Consider the following 12567-nt stretch of genomic DNA (forward strand, 5'->3'; position numbering starts at 1 on the left):
CTGCTTGTAGAGGCATACAAATTGGATAGAAAAAACAACAGATCTGAGGATTGGAAGCACTTTAGAATTCAGCAAAGGAGGACCAAGGTATTGATTAAGAAGGGGAACATAGAGTACGAGAGTAAGCTTGTGGAGAACATAAAAACTGACTGTAAAAGTTTCTATAGGTATGTGAAGAAAAAAAGATTGGTGAAGACAAATGTAGGTCCCTTACAGTCTGAAACAGGGGAATTTATAATAGGAAACAAATAAATGGCTGACCAACTAGATATATACTTTGGTTCTGTCTTTACAAAGGAGGACACAAATAACATACCAGAAATGCTGGGGAGCACAGGGTTTAGTGAAAAGGAGGAACTGAAAGAAATCAGTATTAGTAGGGAAATGGCGTTGGAGAAATTCATGGGATTGAAGGCCGATAAATCCCCAAGGCCTGATAATCTACATCCCAGAGTTCTTATAGAAGTGGCCCTAGAAATAGTGGATGCATTGGTGGTCATCTTCTGAGATTCTATAGACTCTGGAACAGTTCCTACAGATTGGAGGGTAGCTAATGTAACCCCGCTATTTAAAAAGGGAGGTAGAGAGAAAACAGGGAATTATAGGCCAGTCAGCCTGACATCAGTAGTGGGGAAAATTCTAGAGTCCATTATAAAAGATTTAATAGCTGAGCACTTGGAAAACAGTGGCAGAATCAGGTAGAGTCAGCATGGATTTACGAAAGGGAAATCATGCTTGACAAATCTATTGGAATTTTTCAAGAATGTAACTATTAGAGTTGATGAGGGGGAGCCAGGGGATGTGGTTTATTTGGACTTTCGAAGGCTTTTGGCAAAGTCCCACATACGAGATTAGCGTGTAAAATTAAAGAATTGTAGGTAGTGTATTGAGATTGATAGAAAACGGGTTGGCAGACAGGAAACAAAGAGTAGGAATAAACAGGTCTTTTTCTGAACGGTAGGCAGTGACTAGTGGGGTACCGCAGGGATCGGTGCTGGGACCCCAGTTATTCACAATATATATTCATGATTTAGATGAGGGAATTAAATGTAATATCTCCAAATTTGCAGACGACACAAAGCTGGGTGGGAGGGTGAGCTGTGAGGAGGATGCAGAGATACCTCAGGGCGATTTGGACAAGTCGAGTGAGCGGGCAAATGGATGGCAGATGCAGTATAATGTGGATAAATGTGAGGTTATCCATTTTGGTAGCAAAAGCAGGAAGGCAGGTTATTATCTGAATGGTTACAAATTGAGAGAATGGAATATGCAACGAGCCCTGGGTGTCGTCATATACCAGTCGCTGAAGGTAAGCATGCAGATGCAGCAGGCGGTAAAGAAGGCAAATGGTATGTTGGCCTTGAAAGCCAGAGGATTCGAGTACAGGAGCAGGGAGTCTTGCTGCAATTATACAGGGCCTTGGTGAGACAACACTTGGAATGTTGTGTGTAGTTTTGGTCTCCTTATCTGAGGAAGGATGTTCTTGCTATAGAGGGAGTGCAGCGAAGGTTTACCAGACTGATTCCTGGGGTGGCGGGACTGACATATGAGGAGACGTTGAGTCGGTTACGATTATATTCGCTGGAGTTCAGAAGAATGAGGGGGGGATCTCATAGAAACCTATAAAATTCTAACAGGACTAGACAGGGTAGATGCAAGAAGGATGTTCCTGTTGGTGGGGGAGTCCAGAACCAGGGGTCACAGTCTGAGGATACTGGTAGACCATTTAGGACTGAGATGAGGAGAAATTTCTTCACCCAGAGAGTGGTGAGCCTGTAGAATTCACTACCACATAAAGTAGTTGAGGCCAAAATATAGTATGTTTTCAAGAAGGAGTTATATATAGCTCTTGTGGCGAAGGGGATCAAGGGACATAGGGAGAAAGCGGGAGTAGGCTACTGAGTTGGATGATCAGCCATGATCATAATGAATGGTGCAGCAGGCTTGAAGGGCCAAATGGCCCACTCCTGCTCCTATTTTCTATGTTTCTATAACATGCACAAGTCTTCTTCACCCATCATGCCTGTGCTTGTTGATTCATACTGGCTCCTGCTCCCGCAGTACCTCTACCTTTGTGCTTAAATTCCTTCATGGCCTTGTTCCGCCCTTTTTGTCAGTAATCTGCTCTAGTCCAACAGCCCTCTGAAAACTCAGCTCCCCCAATTATGGTGTCTTGTGCATTTACTACTCAGTGTGCATTTGTCTGCAAACATCCCGTGAGGAACTCCTGCAGCGATGTCTGGGAATGTGATGATTGGCCTCCATCAACCACAATCATCTTCCTTTGTGCTACATTTGACTCCAACCTGTTTTCCACCCGGATTCCAATTGATTCCAGTTTTTCTATGGCTCCTTGATGCCACACTTGGTCAAATGCTGCCTTGATGTCAAGGGCAGTCACTCTCACCTCACCTCTGGAGTTCAGCTCTTTTGTCCTTGTTTAGACCAAGGCTGTAATATGGTCAGGAGCCGAGTGGCTCAGGCGGAACCCAAACTGAGCATCAGTGAACAGGTATTGCTGTATAAGTGCCGCTTGATAGCACTGTCAATCATCCCTTCCATCACTTTGCTTATGATCAAGAGTAGACTGTTGATGTGGTAATTGATTGGATTAGATTTGTCCTCCCTTTTGTGGACAGGACATAACTGGGCTATTTTCCACTTTGTTACATAGACACCAATGTTATAGCTGTACTGGAACAGCTTGGCTAGGGATGCAGATAGTTCTGGAACACAAGCCTTCAGAACTACGGCTGGGATGCTGCCAGCACCATAACCTTTGCAGTATCTAGTGCTTTCAGCTGTTTCTTGATATCATGTGGAATGAATCAAATTGGTTGAAGGCTGGCGTCTGTGATGCTGGAGACCTCTGGAGGTGGCGAAGAGGGATCATAGGAACATTTAGGAGCAGGAGTAGGCCATTCAGCCCTTGAAGCCTGCTCCTCCTGACTGCATCCCCATAACCCTTGACTCCCTTGTTCTAACAAAAATCTGTCGAACTCAGCCTTGAATAAATTTAAAGACCCAGCCTCCAATACCTTCTGGGAAAGAGAATTCCACACTCTAATGAACCTCAGAAAAAAAATTCTCCACATCTCCGTCTTAAAAGGAGACCTCTTATTCTTAAACTATGTCCCTGAGTTCAAGTTTCCCCCAAAGAGGAAACATCCTCCTGGTATTCACCTTATCCAATCCCCTCAAGATCTTATATGTTTCAATAAAATCACCTCTCATTCTTCTAAACTGCAATGTCCATTGCATTATATGCCCATTATAGGCCTAATCTGTTCAACCTTTCCTCATAAAATAAGCCCTTCATCTCAGGAATAAGTCGAATTAATCTTCTCCGAACTACTCCTAATAAGGAGACCAAAGCTGTACACAGTACTCCAGATGTGGTTTCACCAGGGCCCTGTACAACTGCTGTGAAACTTCCTAACTTTGATATGCCATTTCCCTTGCAATAGATGCCAACATTACATTTGCCCTCTTAATCACTTGCTGTATGAGGGTGTTGCCAGCATTGGAGAATTTTAGTTATGAGGAAAGATTGGATAGGCTCTGGTTGTTTTATTTGGAACCGAGGAGGCTGAGGGTAAACTAATTGAAGTGTATGAAGGGTCTTGCTAGAGTGGATAGGAAGGCCCCTTGGTTGAGGGATCCATAAGCAGGGGCCATTTATTTAGTAAGCGGCAGGAAGTTTAGAAGGGATTACAGGGGAAATCTTTTCACTCACAAGGTGGTGGGGATCTGGAATTCTCTGCCTAAGAGCGGGTGAAGGTAGAAACCCTCACAGAATTTAAGAAGTACTTTTAATATGCATAACCAAGCGCAGGAAAGTGGGATCAGGCTTGATGATACTGATACTGGTCAGCTGGCAAATTTTTATGATTCCATAATTTCTATGAATTAAATGCTAAATCATAATAATCTACACTGACCTAAGAGCCCTACCTCTTAGCGATCTTTTAACTTCAAAGTTATTTAAATTTTTTCTTGAACTATTATGCCTTTGCGCCTGTCTAGCACAACAGTGCAAGATAAGGATTACACATAACATATCTTAAATTGGAGTGAACTATACCTTTTCCTCTCTGTGCCGTCTCTCCTTCTCTTCCATACGCTGTACTTCTGCAAGCTCTGCATTGCGAAGCTCCTCGAAGTCACGTTGCAAAGCACGCAGGTTAGCCAGCTCCTCCTCCTCCATTACCTCTAGTAGAGCTTGTTCAATAGTTTTTCCCACCAGCACCTCCAACATTGGTTTCACTTCAATGTCAAAGTCAAAGAGCTGGAAAAAGATAGGTAAAGGAAATTGAATCATTTGAGTAGCAGTTGTGACATCATGAAACCTCAATATTGAATCTGGTACTTTTCATATACAAAGCACTAACTTACTTTAACTTATCTAATATTCACTCATGATGGGTATCTTGTGTGAAGGCAGCAAACCCCCATGGACGCTTGCAGTGTGAGACAAAGTCTATTTTAACTTCCAGAACTCATTAACGTTTAAAGAATATGCTGCTCTCCCAGTCATCTGACCTGCACAATTTCAGGCACCTCTCTGATTCAAATTCCTTGATGTGAAGGTTTCTGGCTACAGTGATAATAGGTCAAAGGACTTCCCCGCTGCTGCCACTGCCCCACTCCCACCACCCCAACTTTCCTAATGCACCTTTGGAAGTCATAGTGGAGGAACTGAAGGTCAAGAGAGAAGTACTGTTTTCCAGAATGTACAGGACAGGAGCATCCCCAAAGCCACAGTTAAGTATGCCAGACAGAAGTGGCTGAGCAGGTCAGGACCTGGGTTAATTGTAGGAAAAGGTAATTGACTTCATAAGAGCCTCAAGGTCAAGTACATCTCTTCATCTCTCAACATTACCTGACAAGACACCTCTCAGCCCCAACCCCACCAAATCCCTGCATTATATCTTTCAACAATCACAAAGGTACATCAATATGTGTCTCGTTCATTTGAAATACATGCATTTACCTCTCCTCTATTCACACCAAGTACCATTCTCTTCTCAAACATAACACATGAACTTCCACCATTCCTTTTTCACTTCACATTATATACACATTCTTTACGTTCAACAATTCCTTACCTTCATTCCCATTTTCCTTTTCCACCTTTCAATATGTCCACTTATATCTACTATACACACCTCCAGCAGACTTCTCAACACATACTCACTCTTACCCTCCTTCCATAGGAACAATATCTAATCTGGGTGTCTACATATTATTTGATCCCTTCCCTCAACTCAGCATATTTGCAGCAAGCTTAGCAACATCAACTTACACTCTCTGCACTATCACACAACCATGTGCAGCTTCTCTGACTCCTCTCTCACATCACTGAGAATTCTCTAGAAGCAAAATGAATTCCTGCAAACCTTAAGGAGGACAATCCTTTGAAGGTGCACTGTTAGATGTTTCAACCCCTAGCACCTTCTTAGACATTAGCACTCCACATGGGCTAAATATTCAACAAGATGGGTCTCTGCATGTGTTGAAACACACTGCACCAATAGACTACAGCAAAGTTAGTACAGGGGTTGCCTTGTTGATTTTTAAGGTCTGCCCCACCTCTGCTGAAGAAAGAGATGAGGAGTGCCATGAACCAGCTATGGGGAAAATCAGTTCCCCCACTCAATCAAGGTGTTTGACTACTAATGACGAGAGTCCATGGATAGAGTCCATGTGGCATTGCCACTCTGCACTCTAAGCTGGATAGTATGACCACCTTCAAGGATGCTGGAGTCTTCCTGCTATGAGGTCCACTTCCAGTATGACTTTCAGCTTTTGTGGATGGTCAAATAGCTACCATGCATACTCTGGGCTCCACAATGGACAGAATGGTGGATTGAATGGTTAGGGGCATTGACGGGCTTGGTCATCTATTATTGTCTGTTGTCCTACAGATTACAGAAATTATAAGACCCAACCCCAAGGGAGTGGCAGTGGTAGGATAGAAGTAGCATCTGCAGGCCTCTCTTAGAATATCAGTATGCCTGTACATTCCTGCACCCCGTCACACACACTACCTGCCATGGTGCCAGACAGCTGTGCCAAACCGCTCCAGCAGTAGTCAGCTGCAGAACCCTCATAGGTTTGAGCACTCAGAAGTCACTGGCCATGGACATCAAATGTCCGCATGTGAGGAATTGAACTGCTGGTATTCCCACTAAGGGAATATCTTGTAAAAGAAGTAAAGTTAGAGAACCTTCTTTAAAGAAAAGCACTATAGATTGATTAACAGAGAGAAAAATGAATGGAAGACTTTTTAAAAAAATATGTTTAGCATTACATTGATCACCTTTGGCTTTTTGGTTTGCAGAATAATTTATTAGCAGCTTTGGAATCTGCATGGCCAGATTGCAATGGATATGGATGTCACCTGAATGGTTTAAATGTTCTTCATGAAAGGATGAAAGGAAACGGGAAGAATGTATCAAAAACTTGTATTGATATAGTGCCTTTAAAGTAAAGGTCTCAAGACCTTTCACACGAGCACTATCAACAAAATTTTGACATCAAGCTGCATAAGAAGATATTAGTACAGGTAACTAAAACCTTGGTCAAAGAGGTGGGTTTTAAGAAGTGTCTTAAAGAGAAGACGGAGGTTTAGGGAGGAAATTCCAGAGTTTAGGCCAGGAGCTGAATGTATAGCCACCAATTGTGGATACCAAAGTCGGAAATGCACAAGAGGCTGGAATTGGAGGAATGCAGAGATCTTGTAGAGTTAAAATTGGAAGGGCGGTGGGGGGGGAACTTGAAAACAAGGTAGAATTTTAAAAACCATGGTGTTGCTGCACTAGGAGTCAGTGAACACAAGAGTGATGGACGAGACATGTTAGGAGACATACAACAGGATTCTGAATGAGTTCAAGGTTACACAAGTGAAAAGTGGTAGGCCAGCTAGGAGAGCATTGGAAAATCCCAGTCTGGAGGTAACAAAGGCAAGGCCTGTTATGCAGAGTTCTCTTTGCAAGCTCTCAGGGATGGGTACAAGAAGGTCAGCAGAATTAATTGATCCCTCACATATTTTGCTGCAAGGTGTTCATGTCCCCCTCCTTCCTCTGCTGTTCTCACACTTCGATCTCTGCTTGAACAGTGCTACAGGTACTCTATAAGGATTGTAACTGGGCCCTGAGCTTGAATGTATCGGTGGTCTTGGACATGGTGAGGTTATACAGGGGTGTCATCATCCAAGTCTGCAGGGAGTGTCACCTGTCTCCATGTAGCCATCCTGCCATGCTCCTCCCAGAGTCAAATGAGATAGTGAAATGTCTGAGAATAAATGCATTGTAGCAGTCTCCGTAAATTGTGTACATACCTGCACAATGTTGATTCTTTGACTAGCTATTGACCAACTTTGGTCTCCCTTGACCTCTCAGACACTGCTGCAAACCCACAAGCTCTGTCCTGTTGATTGTTGAGGTCAGTGGGAAATGAGATGTATTGCTCAGCCTTGGGAACTAGGACATTGCTCTCCTGGTTCATGCAGCTACTCACAGCAGTCTGGGCAGTCGCAGCCGAGGCTCCCATATTGCCAAATGAAAGGATCCAGTGGTATAAAAAATTCAAAGCTCGGGTGACTTTGAGTGTCACTAACAAGGTAGCCTTCCCTGGCCCAGGAGTGATAGTGGGGAATTCAACGATGGTAATGCCATTGAACAACAGGGGGGTGATGGCTGGATTCTCTCTTGTTGGAGATGGTCATCGCCTGACACTTGTGTGGCGCGAATGTTACTTGCTACTTGTCAGCCCAAGCCTGGAAATTGTGCAGGTCTTGCTGCATTTGGGCATGGACTGCTTCAGTATCTGAGGAGTTGTGAACGGTGCTGAACATTGTGAATCATCAGTAAACATCCCCACATTTGACCTTAATGATGCAAGGAAGGTCATTGATGAAGCAGCTGAAGATGGTTAGGCTGAGGACACTATGCTGAGGAACCTCTGCAGTGACGTCCTGGAGCTGAAATGATTGACCTCCAACAACTATTGAATATCAAGCAATTGGGAACTTAAAATGCCCTGTCTGACCTACGCAGTCCAGTCCTGCTGCCATCTCATATGTTCTGGTATTAACCTGTTCTTTTTAGCAAGTCCACAACAAAACCTTGGCCCTGTCAGGCCTGGGCTTGCTTCCTCCTTCCTTAATAGTGATGTCCATCTGAAGCCTCTCTACAAGACAAAATTGGCTTAAGGATAAAAAACAGCAAGTGGTGGCAAATGATTGTTTTCAGACTGGAGGATGGTGTTCCCCAGTGGTCTAGGACATTTTTTTAAAATTATATATTAAAATAGAGCAAAATTACAAAATTTTCTGATAACAAACTTGGAGATGTGACAAATAGTGAGGATGATATGAATCACCTGCAACAAGATATGAGTAGCTGCATAGACAGACAGTAGCAGATGGAATTTAATATAGAGAAATGCATGGTGATGAATTTTAGTGAAGGGATAGGGAAAGGCAATACATACATAATGGCACATTTCTAATGAGTGTTCAGGGACAAAGGGTCCTGGGGTGTATGTGCATAGTACTTTGGAGGTGGCAGGCCAGATTCAAAGAGTAGTCAGCAAAGCATATGGGATCTTCATAAATAGTGGCATTGAGTACAAAAGCAGGGAAGTTATGCTGAACCTTTTAAAAAGCAATGGTAAGGCCACAACTAGAGTACTGCACTCAGTTCTGGTCACTACAGTTAAAGGAAGATGTGGGGGTCCTTGAGAAGATACAGAGGAGATTTTCCAGAATGGTTCCAGGGATGATAGAATTTAGGTATAAGGTTAGGTTGGAGAAGTTGAGGTTATTCTCCTTGGGGCAAAGAAGATTGAGGGGAGATCTGATAGAAGTGCACATGTCCTTTAGGACTCAGCCAGCTTGGTCTGTACTGGTGCTAGCGAGCCACTCTTGGTGATGGACATTGAAGTTCCCCACCCACAGTACTTCTTCCAAGTGGTGTTCAACTGTGAAGGGATTGGGGTGCACAGTACGTGTCAATCAACAGGAGGTTTCCTTGCCCATATTTGACCTGATGCCATGAGACTTTATGTGGGCCAGAGAAGATGTTGAGGACTCCCAGGGGAACTCCCTCCCGACTGTATACCAATGTGGCTGTCCAGCTGGTGGGACAGGATATACCCAGAGATGGTGGTCTTGGACATGATCTGCAAGGTATGATTCCATGAGTATGACTATATCAGGCTGTTGCTTGACAGGAAAGGCTCCATGCAGATAGAATACAATTGGCCAGACAGGGGGCAGCCCTGACGCACTCCTCTCCCAAAGCGAGGGGACGTGTTAACTCTGCGGCAGCGTACAGCAGTTGGATCCGGGCGACAAAATGCCCGAATGCTCGCAGAGTCCAGAATACACATTTGTGGTTGACCCTGTTGAACACCTTCTCCTGGTCAAGAGACAGGAAGGTGCTCAACAGACCAGTCCTCTGGGAGAATGGGATGATTTCCTGGACCAGATGGATGTTATCAAAGATGGTGTGGCCTGGGACCACGTAGGGCTGGTCAGGGTAGATCATGTGGTCCAGCATGGTGCCAAGCCAAGAAGACATTGCCCTGGCAAAGATCTTGTAATCCGTGATAAGGAGGGAGACTGGTCGCCAGTCTTTAAGAAGCTGGAGATTCCCTTCTTAGGCAACAGTACAATATTACAGCCCTGCGCCATGAAAGGGGCATCTCCCCGGTCTCGATACTCTCCCCCAGGACGCCCACATAGTCGTTCCCCAGGATGTTGCAGAACGCTCTGAAGAATTCCATGGTCAGCCCGTGCAGCCCTGGGGACTTGTCTGGAGAGGCTGTCGAGGGTGCCGGTCAGCCCCCCCAGATGTATAGGGGAGTCAAGCTTTCCAGCCCTCCCACAAAACTTTGCGAGCATCCTCACTGGACGGACCTGGAGAGAACAGGGCAGTGTAGTAGGATTTGGCAACGGCCCTAATGCCTTCCGGATTCAAGACAAGGGATCCATTGTTGGCCAGCAGCATAAGGAACTGCTGACGGACCTCATGTCCTTTTCCAGTGAGTAGAAGGGGGAGCCACGGTTCAGATTCTGGAGGAGCTGCATCAGTGACCGTATGCGCCGTGGGACCCGATGAGTTGCAGGTCCCGCAGGTCCTTCTCCAGCCAGCCCAGAAATGACAGAACGAGTCTCGGAACCGTTCGTCCTCCAGCAGCAGGTTGTTAAAATGCTAGTTCGCGGACCCTGTCCGAGTGCAGAACGGAACAAGTTCCACCCACACCAGATGGTGGTCTGGGCATGGCACCTGCTGCATAGAAACTGATGGAATGCAGGACATGAATGCTTTGGAAACATAAAGGCGGTCATGTCTGGGCGCTCTGACTCCAGGTGACACAAAAGTGAAAGTGCTGGAGTCGGAATAGAGATGTCACCAGACATTCGCCAAATCTCACCTGGCCAGGTCCCTCAACTTATTCACACCTAAAATGTGGTGCTGGGCACCGAGACAGTCCCGGGCACCGAGACAGTCCCTGGCCCCGAGTATACAGTTAAATTCCACCCCCGAGCCGAGCTAAGTGGACACTTCCTTAAAGAAGCTTGTTTGCTGCTATGCACCCAGGGGAGCGTACATTTTCACAAAGTGAAGCGCTGCACCCCCTGGACACACAGTAAGGTGCAGCAACCGGCCTAGCACCGACTTCTTGACCCCCAAGATCTCTGAAAATGTGGGGCCAACAAGATAGCCACCCTACCAGAATTAGAGGTTAGGTGACTCATGTAGACTCCCACTTGTCACTCCAGGAACTACATAGCTTTGTCTCCCAGAATGGTGTGGGCTCCCTGCAGGAAGCACACCGCACACTTCCCACCCCTGAGGCCCAAGAAGTTCTGAAACCTGCGCTGTGCGTTCCTGCTGCTGTTGATGTTGAGGTTGGATATAGTAGTCTTCGTTGTTAGAAGTATGTATTACCATCACTGTGCCTTGTCTAAGTACAGAAGGAGAGGGCTATTTTAAGTCTTCCTCTCCTTCAGGAGCCCGGTGAGAAACGTGTAGACCCTCTGCCGGGCATCCGGCCCACACGGGGGAGAGCGGAACAGAACACTAGCGGATCCGAATGCCACTGGTCCAAGGCCAACTGGACCCTGTCTCGGTGGCCACGATTGCTCGCAACCAAGTCCCGGCGCTCCCCAATGGGGATGAGGGGGGAGTTGACAGCGTGCAAAGCCCCCACCACCTCACCTGGCTCCAACGACTCAAGGTCGTCAGCGGTGCTCGCTTTCAAAATCCCATCCTCCTCCAGATCATCGCATCCAGCTTCTGACTCCTCCCCAACATTGAGTGCAGGGGCTGATTCAAAGCCACCAGCTGGTTCTACCTCTGCCTCAATCCCACCACCAGGATCAAGTCCAGAGGGGTTCTCTCTGGTCTCCATTCACCATGCTGGGCCACAGGGCGATGGCAATTTAGAACCCTGCTCCGCCCCAGGCACCTGGCCGCCCGGCAATTTCTGGAAAAAGCACTGGACGCAGGACGGAGGTGCCCGGCGCTGAAGATTGCGAGGGAGCGGGAGGTCTTCCTGCTGCCTGATGACCCAGTGGTCAGGGCCATTAAGTGACTGCTGCAGTCCCCTGGCAGGCCAGATGGCATCTTGTGGGTGTAATGTGGGTCAGGTTGGGGCACCACTGCAAGGGTGATAATCTCACTGACCCTTGAGTAGCCCTGCTCAGGGATCTGCGGCAAAGTGTCAGGAATTTGAGTGACCCCAGAGGGCAGAGTGATGACTTACAGGGTAGAGACGTCACCACATTTTCATTGGGGGAGGGGACACATTTGACCCCATGAGTCTCAAAGTCTTCGCCCTCAGAGGGGTGACGCATCTTCTGAAGTAGGCTGGGGGCTGACGAGACCCTTATTTGCAGGGCCTCCACCGCCTCGTCCAGCCCTTCTGGACACTCAGCCCTCTGGGGCTTTGACTGGTTTACCTTTTTCAGTAAGGCCACCGGCTCGGGCTCACACGCCCCATCACTGCCGGACCTGGGAACCCTCACAGGGACGATGCCAGGCCAGCACATGGCACTGAGGTGCTCACGGGCCTGGGAGCACGCGCTGCCACGATGCCGGGGCCGGATGGTGTTTTTTCCCCTGCGCTGGTGTCTTCAGGGGTCTGGGGATCAGGGCTGGCTTGGGGTGTTTGGGGGGCCGCCTCCAGGTGGCAGATCTTCCTTCGCACATACTTACGACATGGAGTCTCTCCCTCCACTTCGCTGGCAGCCTTGGAGGCGGGCCAGTTCTTTCTTACATACCCCATCCCCTTGCAGACATGGCACCGCATGCCATCTGCCGACCAGAATATAAGTTAGGTGGCTCCCTCATAGGTGACATCAAAGCCCCCCTTCTGTGCCCTCCTCTCAGGCTAGGCGAACAAAAACCTGGTGCTGGAAGGAGTACACGTGATGAAGGCTAGCGTCCTTTAGGCCAAGTAGGATCAGCACCACCCCCCAACCTCACCTCCCCCAGATGACAAAGGAAGTGCTAATCAGGGACAAAGGGCAGGGCGTTACATAATATAAGACTC

At 46.9% G+C, this 12567-nt stretch overlaps 1 protein-coding gene across 1 annotated transcript in view; it reads right to left on the bottom strand.

Moving 5' to 3' along the window:
• The window catches only part of rsph3 (radial spoke head 3), a 77547-nt gene that overhangs the window by 38031 nt on the left and 26949 nt on the right, over nucleotides 1–12567 (bottom strand). The window contains exon 5 of the mRNA XM_041208530.1: nucleotides 4085–4288. Within this exon, the coding sequence (XP_041064464.1) occupies nucleotides 4085–4288 (204 nt within the window). The remainder of the gene's footprint in view (nucleotides 1–4084; nucleotides 4289–12567) is intronic.

The sequence above is a fragment of the Carcharodon carcharias genome, chromosome 2 (assembly GCF_017639515.1).
Source record: "Carcharodon carcharias isolate sCarCar2 chromosome 2, sCarCar2.pri, whole genome shotgun sequence".
NCBI classification, from domain to species: Eukaryota; Metazoa; Chordata; class Chondrichthyes; order Lamniformes; family Lamnidae; genus Carcharodon; species Carcharodon carcharias.